Consider the following 26067-nt stretch of genomic DNA (forward strand, 5'->3'; position numbering starts at 1 on the left):
GGTACACCACTGCATTATGTAAAGATACCAGAAAGCTGGCGAAGCAAAAACTTTAAGTAAATTGTTATTCTTCTAAGTTTTGAGTATTTAACCCTCCCACAATCTCATGGGCACTCGTTTCAAGTTTCAAGTTTATTGAGATTTTGATTTAAACGCAATATCAAATATTTTCAATGTGTATAACAAAAATAAATTTTGGGAAATAAATAAAACCATTTGAACAATAAACATACAAACATATCCATAGATGATTAAAATTACATAAGGAGTACAAGGATAAACTACATTTGTTTAAAAATGCGTCCTCTGCGCCTGCTCATAAATTTGTGGAGTATGTAATTTGTCGCTCATGCATATTTTTTTTTGCACACACCTCATCAATCCTTAGAGGGAACACTGCTGAAGTCCCCACTCCCACCTTTCTTCTAATGTATACTGTACATATTGAGATCTTTAAGTCTGTCCCCATATGCCTTATGATAATAATAATAACTTTATTCTTATATACCGCCAACAATCTTGCGACTTCTAGGCGGTTTACAGTGAGGTGAAACTGTACAGTCGGTGAATTACAGAGTATAACAGTGACCATCTGATATTAACAACATTAATAATAACAACAGTTTATATACTGCTGGACCGGGAAGTTCCGTGCTATTTACAATGAGTTAGAAAAGTTTCATTAATTGATTGGGACATTCATAGTTTAGAGATTAGAGGTTAGAGGTTAACAGTTTGCAAGATCAGATATGGGTGGAATTACGAAGGGGGCTATTGTCCTTGTTCGTTACCTATGTAATTCAAGAACAGGTATGTTTTTAGGTGTCTCCTAAATTCGCTATAGTTGTTTGAGTGTGTGATAAGTTTTCCTAGGTCTTTGCCCCATAAGGCTGCTTGGTACGATAAAAGTTGTTGATGATGTCTCTTATATCTGCATCCTCTAGCCGGTGGGGAAACAAATTTCAGGTGTGTGCTTCTCTCATGTCTGTTAGTTGGGAATGAGAAGAGGTCTATTATATATTTAGGGGCTAGACCTGATAATACCTTAAAGCAGAGACATCCTAGCTTGAACTTCGTGCGAGCCTCCATTGGCAGCCAGTGCAGGAGTCGGTAGGAAGGGGTTATGTGATCGGACTTCTTCAACCCGAAGATCAACCTGACTGCTGCATTTTGTATAAGTTGTAGTCTCTGCATTTGCTTCCGAGAGATTGCCAGATGGGTAATGTTGCAATAATCAAGGTGGCTTAGTATTAGGGATTGTACCAGAATTCTGAATGCTGAGGTGTCGAAGTAAGCTCTAATGGACCTAAGTTTCCAGAGGGTAAAAAATCCTTTTCTGACTAGGGAGTCTACATGGTCTTTCATAGTTAGACCTTGGTCCAGTATTACCCCTAGAATCTTCGTTGTTGGTTGAATAGGGTAATTGAGTTTGTTAATGCGTAGTGATTCTGTCGTGTTATGTGGGTGTGGCGAGGCTATAAAGAATTTAGTTTTATCTGAATTGAGCTTGAGTTTGAATTCTGTGGTCCATTGTTCCATCAGGTTTAGTGCTTCTGTTGCTGTGGGGGTGATTTCGGAGGGAGACGTAGTAAACGGGATAATGATTGTAAAGTCATCCGCGTAACTGAATACTTTTATACCTCACTGGGCCAGCTGCATGCCTAGTGATGATATATAGACGTTGAAGAGTAGAGGGGATAATGGGGACCCCTGTGGAACGCCTGATGGGTTTCTCCATGTTTTAGAGAGGTTGCAGTTGAAGCGTACCTGATAGGTGCGGGCCGTAAGGAATCCTCGGAACCAGTCAAGTACCTCACCTCCAATGCCGATCGCGTCTAAACATTGTAGTAATTTTTTGTGGTCCACTAAGTTGAAGGCCGAGCTCATGTCAAATTGCATGATTAAGGCGTTATGGCCCTTGGTGAATAGGTTATCCTAGTGTTCTAGGATCGCTGCTATCACCGTCTCAGTGCTAAACAGAGGTCTGAAGCCGGACTGGGTTTCGTGTAGTAGAGAAAACTGGTCAAGGTAGTCCATCAATTGGGTATGTACTAAACCTTCCATTATTTTTACGAAGAATGGAATGGACGCTACCGGTCTGTAATTGGTTACTGATGTTAGGGAGTGTTTGCGATTTTTTGGAATTGGGGTGATTATAATGTGACCGTTATTCGTTAGGAATTTCCCGTTTTTGAACTTATTGGTCATACAGCTCCATAGTGTTAGTTTAAAGTCTAAAGGAGCTGCTTTCATAATGTTGGGGGGACAGGGATCTAGAATGCAGTGAGATTTAGTATATTTATTATAGAGTTTTATGAAGTTATTCCATTCTGGATCTTGAAATGAGTTCCAAAACATATCCACTGGTATTTCATTTCCATGGGTGTTGGCTATTTGATGTGCTTGTGTGTTGATTGTTGGGCACATGTTCCTTAGGTTCACAATTTTTGAGTCAAAGTGTTGTGCTAGTTCGTCTGCTGATGGGAGTTTTGTGTCGTGCATGGATTGATTGTGGCGTGTGGTATCAAATAAATTTGTGACCAGGTTAAACAGTTCTTTAGTGTTGATTCCTTTTGAACTCGTGTTGGATGTTTGTATTTTGGATGAGTAGAATGTTTTTCGTTTTTCTTTTATCAGTTGTTTGTAGTCCTTTATGTTGGATCTCCAGTTGTTCCGGTCTGGTGTTTCTCCCGTTTTGTTCCAGATCCTTTCTAGTCGTCTTACTGAATGTTTCATTTTTAATAGTTCAGAGTCGAACCATTTATTATATTTATTTGAGCATTTTGTTCTGTTTCGTTTAGGGGCTATTTTATCTAAGATGGATGTGCTTGTTTTTGTCCACTGTTCCAAGAACTCATCCCCTTCATTTATCTCCTCGCGCGATTCATAGTGTGCCCAGAATTCCTCTGGGTTGATGTGGCCCCTTGTGAGATGTTCTTTTATTTTTATCTTTGGGTGAGTTTTTTCTTTTGGTTGATTCCAGATTAAGTTAAAGTAGTAGGTGAAATGATCGGACCAGATGTCGTGGTACCAGATGCCGTCGGATATGGAAATAGTGGGGTTTAGGATTTCTTTTGAGGACATAGATACCAAGTCTAACTGATGGCCTTTCTCATGAGTTTGTGTGGATGAAGGGAGATTGTAGTTGAGTGATGATAGGAAGTTTTTGAAATCTTTTGTGTCAGGATTGTCCTCGTTCTCTAAGTGTAGGTTTATGTCTCCTGCTATAATATTGTAAGATGGAGTAATTGAGTTGTGTAAGATGAATTCGTAGAAGTCTTCTCTGGCCTTTGACCAGCTTTTTGGCGGGACATAAAATAGAATGCAGGAGAGGTACTCTTCTAGATCCTTGTTACTGATTTTGCATGCTAGTGTTTCTAATTGGTTGGTTATCTTGGAGTCTGTTAATTCAAATTCAAGATCTTCCTTAAGGATGACAGCCAGTCCTCCTCCTCTTCTGTCTTCACGATTTAACATGTGAATTTTGTAGTTATCTGGTATTAGGTTGTTAAGTATTGGATCCTCTTCTGACAGTAGCCATGTTTCCGTTAGAAAGAGGCAGGCTAACTTCTTGCTGATGATCCAATCTTTGATTAAGAAAGCTTTGTTCCTTACTGATCTGGTGTTGAGGTAGGCGCAGGGAACAGTGGTAGTAGTGACGGTTGAAGTGTGTGTAGTGATTTTGATGGGTTTTATTTCCCTTGTCCTTTTTTTGAGGGTGCGGTGAGGTCTACTGTTGCTTGTGATTATTTTAATATGATTTATTCTTTCTTCCTGTTGGTTAGTTAGCAGCCTAATGGGTGTATCAGGATAGTGAACGGAGTAAGGTTTTGGATAGAGTGAGATAACGTCCCTAACGTTATTGCTTAATAGATAGATCAGTAGAATCAATAGAAGCTTCATGTCTGCTGGTTGTTGTATTTCCTTCCTGTGTTAAATGTTATGTTAGTTTTATGTTATGTTATGTTGGCAAATTTTGTCCAAAAATCGGCTCCTCTGTGTCGGGAGGGGGGCGGAGCAGGGCTCCCACGCTCTTCTCTCGATGCAGGGAGTATTGGAAAGAAGGTAGGCTCTCCGGTGGCAATGTTTGTCCAGAAGTCGGCTCCTCTGTGTCGGGAGGGGGGCGGAGCAGGGCTCCCATGCTCCTCTCTCGGTGCAGGGAGTACTGGTAAGAAGGCAGGCTCTCCGGTGGAAAAGTTTGTCCAAAAGTCAGCTCCTCTGTGTCGGGAGGGGGGCGGAGCATCATTTTAGTAGCCTTCCTCTGGACCAACTCCATCCTTTTTGTATCTTTTTGAAGGTGTGGCCACAATATTCTAAATGAGGTCTCATTAGAGTCTTATACAGGAGCATCAATACCTCCTTTTCCCTACTGGCCATACATCTTCCTATGCACCCTAGCTTCGCCGTCCCCTTTTCAACTTGTTTGGCCACCTTAAGATCATCACATAAAATCATACCCAAGTCATAGAAACATAGAAACATAGAAAGATGACGGCAGAAAAGGGCTATAGCCCATCAAGTCTGCCCACTCTACTGACCCACCCCGATAAGTCTAGATGCTAGTGATTCGTCCTACGTAGGGATCCCACGTACATGTCCCATTTACTTTTAAAGTCAAGCACGCCGGTGGCCTCGACCACCTGCACCGGAAGCTTATTCCAGTGATCTACCACCCTTTCCGTGAAAAAATACTTCCTGGTGTCACTACTAAATTTCCCTCCTCTGAGCTTAAGCGGATGCCCTCTTGTGGTCGAGGGTCCTTTGGGGAAGAGGATGTCATCTTCCACCTCGACACGTCCTGTGATGTATTTAAATGTCTCAATCATGTCCCCTCTCTCCCTGCGTTCCTCTAGAGTGTAGAGCCACAGTCTGCTCAGTCTCTCTTCGTATGAGAGACCCTTGAACCCCAAGATCATCCTAGTGGCCATCCGCTGAACCGACTCGATTCTAATCACATCTTTACGGTAATGTGGCCTCCAGAACTGCACACAGTATTCCAAATGAGGTCTCACCATGGTTCTGTACAGCGGCATTATGACTTCTGGTTTCCGACTGATGAAACTTCTATTGATACATCCCATCATTTGCCTTGCCTTGGATGTGGCCTTCTCTACCTGCTTGTCAGCCTTCATGTCTGCACTGGTGATTACTCCCAAATCTCGTTCTGCTGAGGTCGTGGCTAATGTTTCTCCATTTAGGGTGTAAGTTCTGTACAGATTTCTGCTACCGAGGTGCATGACCTTACATTTCATAGCATTGAAGCCTAGCTGCCATGTCGAGGACCAGTTTTCCAGTGTACGAAGGTCCTGTGTCATACTATCCTGTAAAAAGCTTTCACTTACTATGTTGCACAGTTTTGCATCGTCGGCGAATAATGTTACTTTACCCTGTAGCCCTCGTGTCAAGTCCCTTATGAATATGTTAAAAAGGAGAGGACCCAGGACCGAGCCCTGCGGCACTCCACTGGTCACTTCTGATGTTTCAGAAAGGGTACCATTGACCATCACCCTCTGAAGTCTACCACTCAGCCAATCATTGACCCATGCAGTTATCGTCTCACCCAACCCCATTGATTTCATCTTATTTAGTAGCCTGCGGTGTGGGACGCTGTCAAAAGCTTTGCTGAAATCCAAGTATACTATGTCCAGAGACTCTCCTGAGTCCAACTTTCCTGTTACCCAATCAAAGAAGCTGATGAGGTTGGATTGACACGACCTACCCTTAGTGAATCCATGTTGACTAGGATCCCTAAGATTCCCCTCATCCAAGATCGTGTCCAACTTACGTTTAATTAGTGTTTCCATGATTTTACATACTATCGATGTGAGACTCACTGGTCGGTAATTCGCAGCCTCTGCCCTGCAACCCTTTTTATGCAGAGGAACAACATTCGCTGTTTTCCAATCCAGGGGGACTCTCCCCTTCTTTAGGGAGAGATTGAAGAGCATGGCTAATGGTTCCGCCAGGACCTCGCACAGCTCTCTGAGCACTCTTGGGTGCAATTCGTCTGGACCCATGGCTTTGCTCACCTGGAGTCTTGACAATTCGCTGTAGACATCAGCTGGTGTGAACTCAAAATTCTGAAATGGGTCTTCCGCGCTTGACATTGCTTCCAGATGTGGCCCTTTCCCTGGTGCCTCGCAGGTAAAAACCGAGCAGAAGTATTCATTCAGTAGTTTGGCTTTATCGGAATCTGTTTCCGCGTAATTCCCGTCCGGTGTTCTGAGGCGTGTTATCCCGTTTGTGTTTTTTTTCCTGTCGCTAATGTACCTGAAGAAGGATTTGTCCCCTTTCTTAATGTTCTTTGCTAGAGTTTCTTCCACTGCAAGCTTGGCCTCCCTGACTGCTGTTTTGACTGCTGCAGACCTGGCCCTATATTCAATGTTAGCTTCACCTGTTCCCGTACGTTTGTATGAAAGAAATGCTCTATTTTTCTCCTTGACGAGGTACGAGACCTCTTCAGTGAACCATTGGGGTTTTTTGTTTCTTTGTTGTTTATGTACCAATTTTATGTAGCGGATAGTTGCCTCGTGTAGGGTCAATTTCAGGTTTGACCACATGGCTTCCACATTATCAGTTACTTCTTGATCCTGCAACGTCTGCTGGACGAAATCTCCCATAAGTGCAAAATCAGTGCCCCGGAAATTGAGTACCCTCGTTTTAGTTTGCGATTTAGAGAAACCTTTCCTGAGGTTGAACCATACCATGTTATGGTCACTGGTAGCTAGCGTTTCTCCCACTGAGACCTCTGAGACACTCTCGCCGTTTGTAAGTACGAGGTCTAGGATGGCCTCGGCCCTAGTGGGCTCTAGTACCATTTGTTTGAGCTGTACTCCCATCATGGACGTCAAAATCCTCCTGCTACCACAAGTTGTCGCTGAGAGTGTGTTCCAGTCTACATCGGGCATGTTGAAGTCCCTTAGCAGAACAGTGTCCCCCCGTAGAGTAATATTTTCAATGTCTTCAATCAATTCGTTATCCTTGTCCTCTGTTTGTCTTGGAGGTCTGTATACCACACCAAGGTACAAGCACTTTTCTCCACCTCTGGCCAGGTTGACCCAGATGGATTCCCCGGTGTACTTAACATCTGTGATCCTGGTTATCTTGATGTTCTCTTTGATGTAAATTGCTACCCCTCCTCCTAGCTTACCCTTCCTATCTTGTCGAAGCAGGTTGTATCCTGGTATAGTTGTATCCCACCCATGGGAGTCCGTGAACCATGTTTCTGATATTGCCACCACGTCTAGGTCGGCATTCACAATTTCTGTTTCCAGTTCTAGAAATTTATTCCCTAAACTATGTGCGTTGACATACATAGCTCTCCACTCTGTGCGTTTGTTAAACCCCTGTACAGAGATTCCTATCTGACTCAAAGTGTTTCCTAGTGAACCTTTAGCAGTGAGGGTACTTACCTCGGACTTAGAAGCGCAGTTTTGGATCACCACATCAGGATTGTTTCTTACTGCACTGGTATATAAGTGGGTACCCTCCCCCGACTTACCTAGTTTAAAGCCCTCCGAAGTAGGCGGGCTAAACGGTGTCCGAAGACGTTCTTACCTCTGCTGGTCAGGTGAAGTCCGTCTGGTCCCTGGAGTCCCTGTAGTGCCTCTCCATGATTTAGGAATCCGAAGTTCAATTCTCGGCACCATCGTTGTAGCCATTCGTTTGTCTTCAGGATGCGTTCGTCTCTGTCCCTACCCTTGCCCCTAACAGGAAGAATAGAAGAGAATACTACCTGTGCTCCTGTCTGCTTCAGCTTTTCTCCCAGAGCTCCGAAGTCTCTGGCTATGTCCTCCGGCACGTTCCTGGCAGTGTCATTAGTTCCGATGTGGATGAGCAGCATGGGAAAGTGGTCCTGGGGGCTGAGAAGTCTATCAAGTCTGGCGGTCACGTCCCGTATTCTAGCTCCTGGCAGGCAGCAGACCTCCCTCGACTGCATATCCGGTCTGCATATTGGTCCCTCGGTGCCTCTCAGCATGGAATCCCCGATGACTATTACTCTGCGCTTCTTTTGGGGGGGGTCGATCTGTTGTGGCCGGAGATGGGGTCGTTTGTTGAACGTCGGTAGGCTCTTCCTGCTTCACATCGATAGTCCCTTCTTGCAAGACCTGGAATCTGTTCTTCAGGTTTAGTTGTGGAGTCGAAGTGGAGCTACCCTGGTAAGAGAAAGAATAAGAAGGTGAAGAAATTGTAGATGGGGGGGGGGGTTCTCCTACGTTTACCTGTGGAGGAGGTCACTAACTGCCAGGAGTCAGTGTCTCCAGCCATCTCCTGGATTACGACAGTTGGACTCGGCGTCGACGGCCCTGGTGTCTCAGTGAGGGACCTGTCACGGGTCTTTTCGGTGATGTGGGACAGCTCCTGCACTAGTCCATCGATGTAGGCCTCGTTATCCCAGGACAAGCAGGCAGCATATTCTTGACTGATGGGTGACGGCACCGACGGAGCCCCGGTACGGACAATTTTAGAGTGATTGCACTCTAAGTACTTAGAAAGTTCTGGTAGGCCGCACCGCGCACGCGCGAGTGCCTTCCCGCCCGACAGAGGCGCGCGGTCCCCAGTTTCTTAGTTTCCGCGGAGCTAAGAAGACGCGTCTCTCTCAACGGCCGTTGTGAGAGAATTTTTGTGAAACTTCCCGCTCGCGAAAACTTGTTGAGGAAATATTATTTCCTTTCCTTTTTTCTTTATTTTCTTTAAAAAAAAACAAACAAAAAAAAAACATTATTGTTTTTTTGCCTTATTTTCGGTTTTGCCCAGGCAGGGCCTTTAGCCATCATCGAGGCCTCGGCCTTCGATTTGGCTGAAGCCGTTTTTACATTCATGCCCCCCCAACCCGGCTTCAAAAAGTGCCAGCGGTGTGCACGACCAATTTCACTAACTGATCCTCATAATTGGTGTCTCCAGTGTCTTGGTCCCGACCATCGAGCGTCAACCTGCACCCGCTGTGCAACTTTAAAAAAGAGAACTCTTAAAAATCGAGAAATCCAACAGAAATTATTGTTTGGTGCCAAAATGTCTGATTCTACACCGGCACCGACATCGGCACCGGCGCAGTCGGCACCCACATCATCGACACCACGCGATACCGCGGCGGTGTCGACTCCAGGTAAGCCGGCTAAGAAGCCTTCCCCGTTGGAGCATCCTCCGGTCTCGATGGCAGCGAGCCCAATCCTGCCGACCTCGAGGCGCCCACGGAAGCGCTCCGCTCCAATAGAGGTGAGCCCCTCTACATCGGGGTCCTCATCCTCGGAGCGTAGAGCGGCACCGCAGGTACCATTAAAGAAAAAGACGGTACCGGTGCCTTCCCTTGAGGAGCGTATAGCTGCTGTTCTGAAGGCACAACTCAAAGAACAGCTACAGCACCTCCTGCCTTCAGTTCTGGCATCGACCTTACCGGTACCAGTCCAGTCTGAGCCACCGGTACCGATAGTGGAACGTCCTATTTTATCGACATCCACTTTGTCGGTACCGGTACAGTCGATTTCCTCGGTCTCCATGCCGATTCTGGCACCGGAGCCGAGAGCTCACCATCAGGCTGTGCAGACTTCGGCTCCGGTGCGTACAGTGACATCTCCCGGTACCGAATCAGGCAGGTCGGGGAAGTCTCTTCGCAAATCCCATCATTTAGAGCCTTCCACTCCAGAATCTCGAGACAGGAGTTTTCAGGTTCGGGACCCTGACTTATGGGGTGACTCAGAGGATCCTATTCTTTCGGAGGGAGAATGCTCTTCTGGTGATGAGGACCCATCTGCTTTAGGAGCCTCCTCTAGACCAGAAGTGTCTTCCTTTTCTTCATTTTTGAAGGAAATGTGTGACTCTCTCTCCATTCCTTTGGAGGCTGAGTCAAAGAAATCCAAGGCTTTTCTAGATGCCTTGGACTTTGACCAGCCTCCAAAGGAATACCTTAAATTGCCTCTCCATGATATTCTGAGAGAGACGTTCTATAAGAATCTGGAATCTCCTCTAACTATTCCAGGAGCCCCCAGAAAATTGGATTCCTTATATAAGGTCATTCCTATCCCTTGGTTTGACAAGCCCCAACTACCTCATGAGTCCCTTTTAGTGGAGTCCACTCTAAAAAAGTCCAAAGGGGCTAGTGTATATGCCTCAGTCCCTCCTGGCAGAGAGGGCAAATCTATGGACAAGTTTGGTAAAAGGCTATACCAAAATGCTATGTTAGCTAATCGATCAGGAAATTATGCATTCCATTTCTCTTTCTACCTTAAGCAGTTGATTCAAAATCTCACTGCTTTTGAGAAATATCTTCCTGATCGAAAAAAGTCTGCTTTTCACCACACTTGTTCATCTCTTTTGCAGCTCCGAAAATTCATGGTAAGATCCATTTATGATACTTTCGAGCTGACCTCCAGAGCCACAGCCATGTCAGTGGCCATGCGGCGGCTAGCCTGGCTTCGTGTTTCAGAACTGGACGTTAATCACCAAGATCGGCTAGCCAATGCACCTTGCTTAGGGGATGAGCTGTTTGGAGATTCCATGGACTCCACTACTCAAAAACTATCGGCTCATGAGACCAGATGGGACACACTTCTTAAAACCAAGAAGCCTCCACCATCCAGGCCTTTTCGTCCACAATCAACCTACCAACGTAGATTTGTGGCTCGTCCTCTGCCTCAAAATACACAACAGCCTAGACATCAGAGGCAACAGCGACCAGCTGCTAGACAACCTCAGCAACAGCAGCAGGTAAAACCTACACCTACACAAAAGTCTACCCAGCCCTTTTGACTTGGTTCTCCAAAACATAGCCAGTCTTGTTCCTTCTACCCAACTTCCACAACCTATAGGAGGACGCCTTTCTTATTTCATAAGCCGTTGGGAAATTATCACGTCAGATCAGTGGGTCCTGAACATCATCCACCACGGCTACTCTCTCAACTTTCAGACTCCACCTCCTCCAAGTCAACCAAAAGAGTCTGCTTCGCCTCAGTCTTTCCTTCTTCTCCAGGAGGTTCAATCCCTCCTTCTTCTAAACGCCATAGAAGAGGTCCCTCTAGATCAAAAGGGGCAGGGATTCTACTCCCGTTACTTTTTGGTCCCCATAAAAACAGGAGATCTCAGACCCATTCTAGATCTCCGCGATCTCAACAAATATTTGGTCAAAGAAAAGTTCAAAATGCTTTCTCTAGCCACTCTTTATCCTCTTCTCAATCAAGGCGACTGGCTATGTTCCCTCGATCTCAAAGAAGCATACACTCATATACCGGTCAATCTGGCCTCCAGACAATACCTCCGCTTCATGCTCAATCGTTGTCATTACCAATACAAGGTGCTACCCTTCGGTCTTGCCTCCTCTCCAAGAGTGTTTACCAAATGTCTGATTGTGGTGGCTGCTTTTCTTCGCTCTCACCACCTTCAGGTGTTTCCTTACCTAGACGATTGGTTGATAAAGACCAGTTCATCTCAGACAGTACTCCAGGCCACCAACCAAACCATCAGGTTTCTTCAACTTCTGGGGTTCGAGATCAATCTACCCAAATCTCATCTCATTCCCACTCAGAGACTTCAATTCATAGGAGCTGTCTTGGACACAGTCCTTATGAGAGCGTTCCTGCCGTCCAACCGTCTTCAAATGCTTCAATCTCTCTGTCAGCAGGTGCTTCCACAGCATTCCATCTCAGCAAAGCGTATGATGATTCTCTTGGGTCACATGGCCTCCACAGTCCATGTCACACCCCTCGCACGTCTTCACCTACGCACTCCTCAATGGACCCTAGCCACCCAGTGGTCCCAAGCAACGGATCCTTGCTCACGACACATATCTGTGACATCATCTCTTCGTCAGTCTCTACAATGGTGGTTGGTATCCTCAAATCTATCCAGAGGTCTTCTGTTCCACCAACCTCCTCACCAACTAGTCATAACCACCGATGCCTCCCCTTATGCATGGGGAGCGCATTTGAACGAGTTCCAAACTCAAGGCCTTTGGACAGTCCAGGAAAAGAAGCGTCACATCAATTTCCTAGAACTCAGAGCCATGTTTTATGCCCTCAAGGCCTTCCAACATCTTCTCTTTCCTCAAGTTGTCCTGTTGTGCACAGACAATCAAGTTGCGATGTACTACATCAACAAACAGGGTGGGACGGGCTCCCGTCCCTTATGCCAGGAAGCCCAGAAGATCTGGACTTGGGCCATAAATCACCATCTATTCCTGAAAGCTATTTACATTCAGGGAGAGGAGAATTCCGTAGCGGACAAACTCAGCAGAATTCTCCAGCCTCACGAGTGGACACTCGATCCTGTAACTCTACAATCCATCTTCGCTCAATGGGGCACTCCTCAGATAGACCTCTTTGCAGCTCCTCACAATCATCAGCTGCCCCTATTCTGCTCCAGACTTTACTCTCCTCACCGTCTGGCAGCGGATGCATTTCTCCTCGATTGGTCCAATCTGTTCCTGTACGCTTTCCCTCCTCTGCCTCTCATATTGAGAACCTTGTTCAAACTCAAGAGGGATCAAGCAACCATGATTCTGATTGCTCCGAGGTGGCCCAGGCAACATTGGTTCTCCCTTCTACTTCAACTCAGTTCCAGGGAACCTTTTCTTCTGCCTCTGTATCCTTCTCTGCTTACTCAGCATCAGGAAACCCTTCTACATCCCAACCTACAGTCTCTGCACCTGACAGCTTGGTATCTCTCGGGCTGACTTCTCATGATACACTCTTGTCTCAGCCTGTTCGCTCGATTCTGGATGCCTCCAGGAAACCGGCCACTCTTCAATGTTACCATCAGAAGTGGACACGGTTTTCTTCATGGTGTCTTCTTCATCATTATGATCCCACTTCCCTTGCAGTGGAGACCTTGTTGGATTATCTTCTTTCGTTGTCAGACTCTGGCCTCAAGTCCACTTCTATCAGAGTCCATCTCAGTGCTATAGCGGCTTTTCATGAGCCAGTCCATGGAAAACTCCTCTCAGCTCATCCCTTGGTATCCAGGTTCATGCGAGGTCTTTTTAATCTGAAACCACCTCTTAAAAGCCCTCCTGTTATCTGGGATCTCAATGTAGTTCTTTCCGCTTTAATGAAGCCTCCTTTTGAACCATTGGCTACTACTTCTTTCAAGTTTCTCACTTGGAAGGTACTTTTCCTTATTGCTCTTACCTCTGCCAGGAGGGTCAGTGAGCTACATGCACTAGTGTCGGATCCACCTTTTACGGTCTTTCATCATGACAAGGTGGTTCTGCGTACACATCCAAAGTTTCTTCCGAAGGTTGTCTCTGAATTCCATCTCAACCAATCCATTGTTCTGCCTGTCTTCTTTCCGAAACCTCACTCTCACTCTGGAGAACAGGCTCTACATACTTTGGACTGTAAGAGGGCTCTGGCTTACTATTTAGATCGTACTAAGCCCCATAGATCATCTCCCCAACTCTTTCTGTCCTTTGATCCGAATAAATTGGGACGCCCTGTCTCTAAACGTACATTGTCTAATTGGCTGGCAGCGTGCATTTCCTTCTGTTATGCTCAGACTGGACTGACACTGGAAGGTTCTGTCACGGCCCATAGAGTCCGAGCCATGGCAGCATCTGTAGCTTTCCTCCGTTCCACTCCTATTGAGGAAATCTGCAAGGCTGCTACTTGGTCCTCAGTTCATACTTTTACATCTCATTATTGTCTGGACACTTTCTCCAGACGGGATGGTCACTTCGGCCAATCTGTTTTGCAAAATTTGTTTTCCTAATGGCCAACCTTCCCACCATCCCTCTTTTTGTTAGCTTGGAGGTCACCCATCAGTCAAGAATATGCTGCCTGCTTGTCCTGGGATAAAGCACAGTTACTTACCGTAACAGGTGTTATCCAGGGACAGCAGGCAGATATTCTTGCGTCCCACCCACCTCCCCGGGTTGGCTTCTTAGCTGGCTTATCCTAACTGGGGCTGGTTTTCACAGCTTGAAAACATGGCCTAAGGACTTGATATGTGTCCCTTCAGTCATCTCTTCACATGTTTGCCAAGTTCTACTGAGTGGATGTTGCTGCTAGTCAGGACTCAGTTTTCGGGTCCTCGGTTTTTTTGGCCAGCGAAGCAAGCCCACCCTGGCTATTTGGGGGACTGCTTTTGTATGTCACCAATGGTCTAGAATGTCTTACCTATTACACTGGAAAAGGAGATTATGTACTTATCCTGGTAAGATCTTTTCCAATAGATAGGTGAGACATTCTAGACTCCCTGCCCTTTCCTTGTTGTGCCTGCTTTCTGATTTCAGTGACAGATTTCAGTCTCCTTACGCATTGTCAATCTGTTTCGTGGAGACTGGTCAGCCCCATGAGGCTGAGGAGTATTTATAACTATGTTCAACCTGGTTTGGGAGCTCAACCCTTACATCACTTTGAGGAAGTTCTTTTTAAATGTATTTCTCTTAAGAATTTGATCTCACGCTTTATTAAAAGTACTTTTCATATTCTACCACCTCCTCACTTTCAATATATGACTTCATGGAAGCCTTTGATGGGAAACTGTAGTTTGGACACTTTCTGGATTGAGACTTGGGCTTATTGCTTCAGGTCCTCTTTATCTTTGTCACATGTGAATGCACAGTTGTACATATTATATAACGTCTCCACCGTTGGAATTCTGATATTTCACACTATTGTTGACAAGGTTGTAATCTCCTTGGCAATATAATTCATATGTGGTGGACTTATCCACAAGTTCAAATTTTTTGGAAAGCTATAGTGAGATATATTTCAATTCTAGTTCAAATAGAACTTCTGCTAGATCCTGCTAGATTGGATAAACCATCAAATCAGTTGAGCTTTTTTGAGCATTTGGATTTTATACAACTTTGTTGGCTACAAAACTTTGCATTGCACAAAAATGGAAAGATCCTATATTACTCTCACACGTTTCTGTCTGGATAAAGTCTGGCATATCGCTGGAATGGAAAAATTAATATGGCTTCAAAAATTATGGAAATACGACTTGTTTTGGACTTCTCTCAAACTACTGCAATATCTCTAAATTCCTCTTAAATTTCTGGAATTATCTACATTCTCCTTCAACCCACCACAAAAATATATAAATATAGCTTTCTCATCTTTTCTTTCCTATGGCCTGTGGAGTTACTGTTCTAACATTTACAAGTGATATTTTTATGGTCTATTTCTTAGTTTCTGCGCGTGTTGCTCAATTACAGTTATTGAGTTGAAACTTTTATATTTACAATTTTGCCATAGCAATTCTCCTGTGACAAATGCACCAAAGCCCATAGGAATTGAATGGGCTTTGATGCATTTGCAATGGGGGGAATCGCTACTGTGGCTTTGAAAAAGGGGCCATAAAAGAGTTAGAGTGGGGTTTGAACCTGGGTCCCATGTTTTATAGTCTACTACACTAACCACTAGATTCTGGACAGCTGTGTGACTATTTTCTAAGAATGATACCTTAAAGACAACCATGTCCTTGTTCTTTCCACTACCCTCACCCCATCATAATTTGGACAGTCCAGTTTGTAAAATGGCTGTTCATGCTAGACATATCCAGCACACGGACATCTATCTCACATATTTTCTGACAGGAAAACACAATATATTTCCTGTTTGAACATGGGTGCAAGATGGATGTCCATTTGGGATATTCATATTCTGATTTAGATATCCCCTCAGAACTGCCCTTCCACGGGTGTCCTACCTGTTTTATTTTATTCTTATATCAAGCTGTTCTCCCCCAATTTATGCTGAAGTACTTTACATAAATTATGTCTTTTTATATAGGACAATTACCCTGAAGTGGAGAAATTATGGTTGATGACTCGGGCCTGGAACACAGGAATATTCCTTTACAGTACTGGGAAATATACAGAAGCAGAGAAATGGTGTGGCCTTGCAATGCGCTATCTGAGCCACCTTGGATCCCTGAAGAGCAGCTATGAAACTCAGGTAAAGCTAATATAGAGGGAATTAAAGGCAGGTTGACCAGCACACTTAGGCCACATGCAGTTGTTGACAGACGTTTTACTTGCCTTATGCCCTTTAACCTTTTCTACTTTCTTCTGTTAATAGTTCCCTCTCTCTATTTCTGATGCCTTTCAGTAAAATAAAATATAGATAGATATACTGCTATACTGTATGCATATAAAGGCAATATGACAAGTGTCCAATAAAACAAACTCTCTGATTATGGACTGGTCCAAATTTTATCAGTTATAGTTGTAATATTGTTATGTTGTCTGATACCCAGAAGCACCTTCAAAGGCTTTGCATGTTACAAAACATAGTGGTTCATCTGATTTTCAATTTTAAAATATCAGATCATGACACCCTACTTTCATGAATTGCATTGGTTATCTGTGGAAGCATGTACACTAGAATCCCAGTTAACCAGTATTCAACTAACCAAATGACAAAAGAAAAAGAATTTGTCTCCTGTGCTCCTGACCAACAACCTCCAAAATTGTTTTTGTGCTCCTGACCCGACAACCACCCCTCTCCCTCCATCTCCTGAAGCAGCAGCAGCCGGTCCTGACAAACCCCCTTCCCTCCCTGCCCTGAAGCAGCAGCAGCAGCAGTCCTGACCCACCAACCCCCCCCAGCCCCAAAGTAGCAGTAGTTCTGACCGCCAACCCCCTACCTCCCTCACCTGAAGCAGCAACCGGTCAGCAGAGGCAACACTGTAAGATTGCTTGCGGCCAGCTCCAGCAGGGTCTTTCCTCTGCTAGGGCTGGCCACAAACAGCCTACTTATAGTGTTACCTCTGCTGACTGGATGCCATTGTTGCTTCGGGTAAGTGAAGGAGGGGGTTGGCAGTCAGGTCCACTGCTGCTTCAGGACTGGAGGAAGGGGAGTTGGTGGTCAGGACTGCTGCCGCTGCTGCTTTGAGGCTGGCGAGTGGAAGGGGGGTTGGCGGGTCAGGACCGCTGCTGCTGTTTCAGATATATGAGGGGGATCCAGGAGGCCAGACCTGCGTGGAGCGAGGAGGGCAGACTTGAGGGGAGGAGGTGGACCAGAAGTGTGTGTGGGGAAGGTCCCCATAAATGGGGAGGGGAGAGAAAATGACCCAGACCAGAAGGGAAGAACAGATGATTGACCTACACTCATGTGAAAAAACTAGAACACCCCATGAAATATTCAGTTCTTTCTTAAGAAATGTTCACATATCGATGTCTAATCTTTTTTTTTTTTATTTATCTCTGGAAAAGAAAGTGATGTAATTGCAGGTAAACAACAAACATTTTCCTTGATTTACTCATGATACAAGAGATATCCACAAAAATGTGTATTCTAACTGAGGAATAAATTAGGACATCCTCATAGCTAGTGTTACCCCCTTTGGCTGAAATAACTGCAGTGAGACGCTTCTTGTAGTCATCTACCAGTCTCTGATATTGGTCTGAGGAAAGTTTGGCCCACTCCTCAATGCAGAATTCTTTCAGCTGTGAGATGTTTGAGGTGTTTCTTGCATGTACAGCCCATTTCAAATCACCCCACAGCATCTCAATGGGATTAAGATCAGGGCTTTGACTCGGTCACTCCAGGACTCTCCATTTCTTAGTTTTCAGCCAGTCCTTGGGTCATTATCATGTTGCAAGGTCCAGTTCCGCTTTAGCTTTAATTTTCTTACAGATGGTCTCACATGTTCCTCAAGTACCCTCTGATACATGGTAGAATTCATCGTGAATTCTATGATGGTGAGCTGGCCAGATCCTGCTGCAGCAAAGCATCCCCAAACCATGATACTTCCTCCTCCATGCTTCACAGTTGGTAAGAGGTTCTTTTCTTGGAATGCTGCATTTGGTGTACGCCAAACATGTCTTCTTTTCTGGTGTCCAAATAATTCAATTTTAGACTCATTTGTCTATAGAACACTATTTCAGAAGTCCTGGTGTTTGTCTACACTCTCTCTGGCAAACTTCAGTCTGGCCTTGATGTTTCTTTTAGAGAGCAAAGGTTTTCTCCTTGCACACCTCACATGCAAGTTAAATTTATACTGTCTCTTTCTGATTGCAGAGGCATGCACTTTCACATCAACAGCAGCAAGAGCCTGCTGTAGGTCCTGTGATGACATTTTAGGGTTTTTGGAGACTTCTTTTAGCATCTTGTGGTCTGGTCTGGGGGTCAACTTGTTGGTCGGCCAGACCTGAACATATTGGCAGTTGTTTGGAAAGTCTTCCACTTGTACACTATTTTCTGGACCATGGAATGGCTAATGTCAAATTATTTCGAGAACTTTTTAAATCCCTTATCAGACTTATAAGCTGCTACAATCTTCTTTCTGAAGGCCTCAGACAGCTCTTTTGATCTCACCATGGTGTTCACTCTCACCACAGCAGTCATGAGCACACCAAATTAAATGTCTGAGGTTTAAATAGGGCAAACCTTCAAAATGCAGAGAAATGATGTTCAAATCATGTGCACCTGATGTGATACACCTGTGTGTAATTTGAGCCACTTTAAGTTGGAGGATATGTGGGGGTGTTCTAATTTATTCCTCAGTTAGAATACATATTTTTGTGGATATCTTTTGTTTCATGAGTAAATCAAAGAAAATATTTGTTGTTTACCTGTAATTACATCACTTTCTTTTCCACAGATAAGTAAAGATTTAACATCGATATGTGAACATTTCTTAAGAAAACTGAATATTTCATGGGGTGTCCTCATTTTTTTCACATGACTGTAGAAATGGGGGGGTGGCAGAGTGAAGTGAGGAGACCTCAGATTTTACAGTAACTCTCAAGCAACCAGAAACCACAGTTATCTGGTACCTACCAACCCCCATGGGTGCTGAATAACTGAGAGTCTACTTGTATTATGTTTGTTAGGTTGTTTTTGTAATAAGGCACTTCAGTTTGCTACCTGGTTATTTACTGTATCACTTTGTATTTAACAATTCTCTTTGCTTTTCATGAAATCTGATATTCTTTGTCTGTCCCCTGGCCAGAGGATGCGTGTTTAAGAAATTTCAGGGTAGATTGCTTTCTTACCAGGCAGCAAGCTGAGAATTAGAGAGTTATGCAGGGACACAAATCCCACCCCTCCCCACCAGGATCATCTCCATCCCCATCTGATCCCGCCAGGATCCTCCCCATCCCCATAAGTCAAGATCCTCCCCGTCCCCACCCATCTCCACAAGGAATTATCTCCATCCCCGCCCGTCCCCATAAAAAGCAGCAATTGCTTCTGACAGGATCATCAATTCCACAATTTCTTTTGTGTTTGTGCTGTTATTTTCCTTGTGGAATCTCTTTGGTGGAACCCTTTTTTTATTTTCTGTTCAGGTGATTAACTTTTAAACCCCCTCTTTTACTAAGGCTGACGTGTCCATTATATTATATGGACGAACCCTGCTTCCAAAGCCTTCCATCCCCGTGGGAGTCCCATTGGCTAGAGGGGGGTCCCCGTGGGAGTCCTGTGGGTTAGGGGGGATTCCCACGGGACACCCGCGGGATTCCCGCGATCCCCGTTCAGACCTCTACTGGGAATCAGAAAATCATGCTTTTTTATTAAATTTTACATCTTATCTCCAGTTTAGAAAACTGCTTAAAACTTACTTAAATACTCATTTATGATTGTCAATTTATTAATTGTGTGAATTATACTTGTAATTTGCTTTATCCCAGGACAAGCAGGCAGCATATTCTCGCATGTGAGTGATGTCATCCACGGAGCCCCGATGCAGACAGCTTCAGACTTACTTGTAGAACTTTAGAAAGTTCGCGACTGCCGCACCGTGCATGCGCGAGTGCCTTCCCGCCCAGTCTAGGGCGCGTCTCCTCAGAGTCTCCTGAGTTCTCAGCTTTCTGTGGAGCCGAGAAGTCCTCTATTCGATGCTCTGCGCTAGACTTAGAGCTCCTTTTACAAAGCTGTGCTAGGGCCTTAACGCGCGGAATAGCACATGCTAATTTGCCACGTGTGCTAACCACTACCACCTCCTTTTCAGCAGGCAGTAGATTTTCGACTAATGCGCACTAATCCGGTGCATGAGTTAAAACTGCTAGCGTGGCTTAGTAAAAGGAGCCCTTAGTCTTTTTGTGCCTTCTCTCACCATGGCTCATGTATTGTTTTTCTTACAGGGTCGCTGTGCTTTCTTTTTTCTGTCTTTTTTTAAATTTAAATTTACCTTTTTCTTTCGTGTCACAGCGGGGCCTTCCCCATGGCCTCAGCCTGCGGGCTTCGACTTGGCCACAGCTATTTTCCCTTCTATGTCCCGACCGGTCACAGGCTTTAAGAAGTATAGCTGATGCCAGCGTGCGATATCCCTCACTGACCAACATAGATGGTGTGTTCAGTGTTTAAGGCCTGACCATCATCCAGAGTCGTGTACTCGCTGTGCTACTCTTCAACCTCAAGCCATTAAACGTCGTCGAGTTCAGGTAGAGAAGATTTTCGGCGGTATGGATACTCCAACCCCGGCTTTGACCTCGATCCCGAATCCAGTCAAGTCTTCTACGGAGCTCCCAAAGCCTACCTCGACCTTAATGAAACCTTCCTCGTTTGGAAAGTCCTTGTCTTCGAGCAAATCCTTTCCTGAGGAGCAGCTCTCCTCACTGTCTCCCTCAGGTAAAATAGTTCGGACATGCCACCCTTACAACGGGTAGTCATGAAGGTGCCCAGGCACCATGTCTCCAAATCGAATCATTATTCTTCATCATCTTTCTCGGAGACTATTGCCGCTGCAAATGTACCAGATCCTCAAGTCTCGATGCCCTATTTGCAGGCTATGATCCAAGCTATTATGCATCAGGAGTTTGGTAGCATGTTTTCCAAATACAATCCTGCCTCGACTCTGCTTCCTGCAGTTCGGCCTGAGCACTCAGCAGTATCACAAGGAGTCGAGTCCTTGGCAGTGCCTCGATCTGAAACTACTCACTCTGAACAAGGAGCCGAGTTCTTGGCAGTGCCTCGATCTGAAACTACTCACTCTGAACAAGGAGCCGAGTTCTTGGCAGTGCCTCGATCTGAAACTACTCACTCTGTACAAGGAGCCGAGTCCTTAAGAGTGCCTCGAAATGAACCTCCACACTCTATACAAGGAGTCGAGTCCTTAAGAGTGCCTCAATCTGAATCTACAAGGAGTCGAGTCTTTACAAGTGTCTCGACCGAAATCTACACACTCTATTCAAGGAGCCGAGTTCTTGAGAATGCCTCGAGATACCTCGACACAAGGAGACGAGTCCTTTTTGGTGTCTCGACATTGATCTCCAACTTCCAGCCCTCCTTCCTCACATAAGGCCTTGCCCTTTTTGAGGTACAGGGCAAGGACACCTCGACATCCATTGAAGCAGGATCTGTCTGACTCAAGGCACAGTTCTCATCATCTGTCGACATCGAGGCACAGGTCCTCGTCTCGAGACAGGTCTTGTTTATCCACACATCGAGACTCTTCGAGGCCTTCCTCTCCTCAGATGAGAAGACCACCCGCAGAGCCTTTATACTCTCACCACTCGAGTCCTTTTCCTGCGAGGTACTCTACCCGTTCTCTCAGTGACTCATCTATACCTGCATATTCAGAACTCAGGTATCAAAACTCCCGAGAAGCTTCACCTTCGTTCTCTGCCATGCAAGGTGCCTTGAGGTCACCTTCTCCCTCACGAGGCCATCCTTCTCTAGATCAAGTATCTTTCTCTACATTCCTCCGCTAAATAAGTAAAGATCTCAACATCACTTTGGAATCTGATGCCAAGTGCTCTACGGAGTATTTGAAAGAAATGGGTATTCCTCATCCTCCTAGGGAAAACTGAAACCACGGAGTGCAAGGGGACATGCACAGATGGATCTGTAATTGGCTGGCGGACAGGAAGCAGAGGGTAGGAGTAAAGGGACACTACTCTGAATGGTAAGCAGTTACAAGCGGTGTCCCGCAGGGGTCAGTGCTGGGACCACTGCTGTTCAATATATTCATCAATGACCTGGAAGTAGGGACGAAGTGCGAAGTTATAAAATTTGGGGACGACACAAAACTCTCCAGTAGGGTTAGAACTTGCTGCAAAAGATTCGCTAGGAGACACTCTAACTCAGATGGGTAACTCTCTAAAGGAGTTTAGTAAACACAAAGAGTGGAGAGCTATGTATGTAAATGCACACAGCCTAGGGAATAAATTTCTAGAACTAGAAACAGAAATAGTAAATGCAGACCTAGACGTGGTAACACTATCCGAAACATGGTTCACAGACTCTCATGGGTGGGATATAACTATACCAGGATACAACCTGCTTCGCCAAGATAGAGAGGGTAAGTTGGGAGATGGGGTAGCACTTTACATCAAAGAGAACATCAAGACAACTAGGATCACAGATGTCAAGTACACTGGGGAATCCATCTGGGTAAACCTGGCCAGAGGCGGAGAGAAATGCCTATACCTTGGTGTGGTATACAGACCTCCAAGACAATCGGAGGACAAGGACACAGAATTAATTGAAGACATTGAGAATATCACCTTACGGGGGGACGTTGTCCTGCTAGGGGACTTCAACATGCCTGATGTAGACTGGAACACATTCTCAGCAACAACTTGTAGTAGCAGGAGGATATTAACGTCCATGAAGGGAGTACAGCTCAAACAAATGGTACTAGAGCCCACTAGGGCCCAGGCCATCCTGGACCTGGTACTTACGAACGGGGAAAGCGTCACGGAAGTCTCGGTGGGAGAAACGCTGGCAACCAGTGACCATAACATGGTATGGTTCAACCTTAGAAAGGGCTTCCCTAGATCACAAACAAAAACGAGGGTACTCAATTTCCGGGGCACTGACTTCGCAAGCATGGGTGATTTCGTCCACCAGACGCTACAAGCTCAAGAAACAACGGATGATGTGGAAGCTATGTGGTCAACACTGAAAATGACACTACACGAAGCAACTATCCGCTACATAAAATCGGTAAATAAACAACAAAGAAAGAAGAAACCCCTTTGGTTCACTGATGAGGTCTCACACCTAGTCAAGGACAAGAAAAGAGCATTTCTTTCATACAAACGCACCGGGGAGAAAGAAGCTAACATTGAATACAAGACAAGGTCTGCAGCGGTCAAAACAGCAGTCAGGGAGGCCAAACTTCGAGTGGAAGAAACTCTAGCAAAGAGCATTAAGAAAGGGGACAAATCCTTCTTCAGGTATATTAGTGACAGGCAGAAGAACACAAACGGGATAGTACGCCTTAGAACAGCAGACGGGAATTATGTGGAAACAGATTCCGAAAAAGCCAAACTACTGAACGATTACTTCTGCTCAGTCTTTACCTGCGAGGCACCTGGACATGGGCCACAGCTGGAAGCAAAGCCAAGCAAGGAAGACCCATTTCAGAATTTTGGGTTCTCACCAGCTGATGTTTACAATGAACTGTCAAGACTCAAGGTGAGCAAAGCCATGGGACCAGACAAATTGCACCCAAGAGTGCTCAGAGAGCTATGCGATGTCCTGGCGGAACCGTTAGCCATGCTCTTCAATCTCTCCCTAAGTACGGGGAGAGTCCCCCTGGACTGGAAAACAGCTAACGTCGTTCCTCTACACAAAAAGGGCTGCAGAGCGGAGGCTGCGAATTACAGACCAGTGAGTCTCACATCAATAGTGTGTAAACTCATGGAAACACTACTTAAATGTAAATTAGACACGATTTTGGATGAGGGGAATCTAAGAGATCCTAGTCAACATGGATTCACTAGGGGTAGGTCATGCCAATCCAATCTTATCAGCTTCTTTGATTGGGTAACAGGAAAACTAGACTCGGGAGAGTCTCTGGACATAGTGTACTTGGATTTCAGTAAGGCTTTCGACAGCGTCCCACACCGTAGACTATTAAACAAGATGAAATCGATGGGGTTAGGTGAGACACTAATTGCATGGGTCAATGATTGGCTGAGTGGAAGACGTCAGAGGGTGGTGGTCAACGGCACCCTCTCTGAGACATCGGAGGTGACAAGCGGAGTGCCACAGGGCTCGGTCCTGGGTCCACTCCTTTTTAACATATTCATAAGGGACTTGACCCGAGGGCTTCAGGGTAAAGTAACTCTATTCGCTGATGATGCCAAACTATGTAATATAGTAAGTGAAAGCAATCTGCTGGATAGTATGACGCAGGATCTGCTTACGTTGGAAAACTGGTCCTCGACATGGCAGCTGGGCTTCAACGCTAAGAAATGTAAGGTAATGCATCTCGGTAGCAGAAATCCATGCAAACCTTACACCTTAAATGGAGAAACACTAGCTAGGACTTCAAAAGAAAGAGACTTGGGAGTAATCGTCAGTGCAGATATGAAGGCCGCCAAACAAGTGGAGAAGGCCTCATCCAAAGCAAGGCAACTTATGGGATGTATCAATAGAAGCTTCGTTAGCCGCAAATCTGAAGTCATAATGCCACTGTACAGAACCATGGTGAGACCTCATCTGGAGTACTGTGTGCAATTCTGGAGGCCACATTACCGTAAAGACGTGCTTAGAGTTGAGTCGGTTCAGCGGATGGCCACTAGGATGATCTCGGGGCTCAAGGGTCTCTCGTACGAAGAAAGACTAAACAAATTGCAGCTCTACACTCTGGAGGAACGCAGGGAGAGGGGGGACATGATTGAGACATTTAAATACATCACGGGACGTGTCGAGGTGGAAGAAGACATCTTCTTTCTCAAAGGACCCTCGGTCACAAGGGGGCATCCGCTCAAACTCAGAGGAGGGAAATTCGATAGTGACGTAAGGAAGTATTTCTTCACAGAAAGGGTTGTAGATCACTGGAACAAGCTTCCAGAGCAGGTGATCAAGGCCACCAGCGTGCTTGACTTTAAGAATAAATGGGATGCCCTAGTGGGATCCTTACGAGGGTCGAGTTTAGGAAATAGGTCATTAGTACTCAGACTTAATGGGGTGGGTCAGTAGAGTGGGCAGACTTGATGGGCTATAGCCCTTTTATGCCATCATCTTTCTATGTTTCTATGAACTGTTGAGGAATGTAAAGAATTACAAAGGGACCTGAACAAACTGAGTGAATGGGCAGATAAATGGCAAATGTGCTTCAATGTAGAGAAATGCAAAGTCTTGCACATAGGGAAAGGAAACACGATGTACAACTACAAGATGGGGGGAATGGTATTGGGGAAAAGTAACCTAGAAAGGAACTTGGGAGTTTTGGTGGACCAATCAATGAAGCTGGGGGCACAATGCGCAGCAGCCTCCAAGAAGGCGAACAGAATGTTGGGCATTATCAAAAAAGGAATCACTACCAGAACCAAAGCAGTTATCCTGCCGCTATATCGGGCAATGGTGCGCCTGCATCTGGAATACTGCGTTCGATACTGGTCACCGTACCTTAAGAAGGATATGGCAGTACTCGAGAGAGTCCAGAGAAGAGCAACAAAAATGATAAGGGGCATGGAAAACCTTCCATATGTTGAGAGGCTGGAGAAACTGGGTCTCTTTACCCTAGAAAAACGGAGACTTAGAGGGGACATGATAGAAACTTACAAGATCATAAAGGGTAGAGAGACGGTAGAGAGGGACAGACTCTTCAGACTGGTGGGGAAAACAAGAACAAGAGGGCACTCAAGAAAATTGAAGGGAGACAGTTTCAAAACGAATGCTAGGAAGTTCTTCTTCACATAGAGGGTGGTGGATACCTGGAATGCGCTTCCAGAGGAGGTGGTAGAGCAGAGTACGATTTTGGGTTTCAAAAAAGGGTTGGACAAGTTTCTGAAGGAAAAGGGGATTGAAGGGTATAGTTAGAGGGGTACTACACAGGACAAAATGTCTTAAATAAAGGATCACTTACAGGTCACTGACCTGGGGGGCCGCCGCAGGAGCGGACTGCTGGGCGCGATGGACCTGTGGTCTGACTCAGCAGAGGCGATGCTTATGTTCTTAACAGACTTCTTTCTCAAACATTCAAACAAAACCTTGAGACACCATATTCCATTCCTGCTGTGCCTGCAAAATTGGAATCTCGTTACAGGATGGTCCACTGCAAGGGTTTTGATAAGTCTCAATTATCCCATCAGTCCCTTTTAGTGGAGTCTTCTTTGAAAAGAACCAACCCTGCCAAGGTTTACGCCACTGTCCCCCCTGGAAGAGAGGGCAGGACTATGGACAAGTTTGGCCATCATTTGTATCAAAATTCCCTTATAGCAACCAG

General features: G+C 45.3%; 1 protein-coding gene across 1 annotated transcript in view; it reads left to right on the forward strand.

Moving 5' to 3' along the window:
* Positions 1–26067, forward strand: part of TEX11 (testis expressed 11) — a 575855-nt gene that overhangs the window by 511216 nt on the left and 38572 nt on the right. The window contains exon 29 of the mRNA XM_033944972.1: positions 15729–15893. Coding sequence (XP_033800863.1) covers positions 15729–15893 — 165 coding nt within the window. The remainder of the gene's footprint in view (positions 1–15728; positions 15894–26067) is intronic.

The sequence above is a fragment of the Geotrypetes seraphini genome, chromosome 5 (assembly GCF_902459505.1).
Source record: "Geotrypetes seraphini chromosome 5, aGeoSer1.1, whole genome shotgun sequence".
Classification (NCBI taxonomy): domain Eukaryota; kingdom Metazoa; phylum Chordata; class Amphibia; order Gymnophiona; family Dermophiidae; genus Geotrypetes; species Geotrypetes seraphini.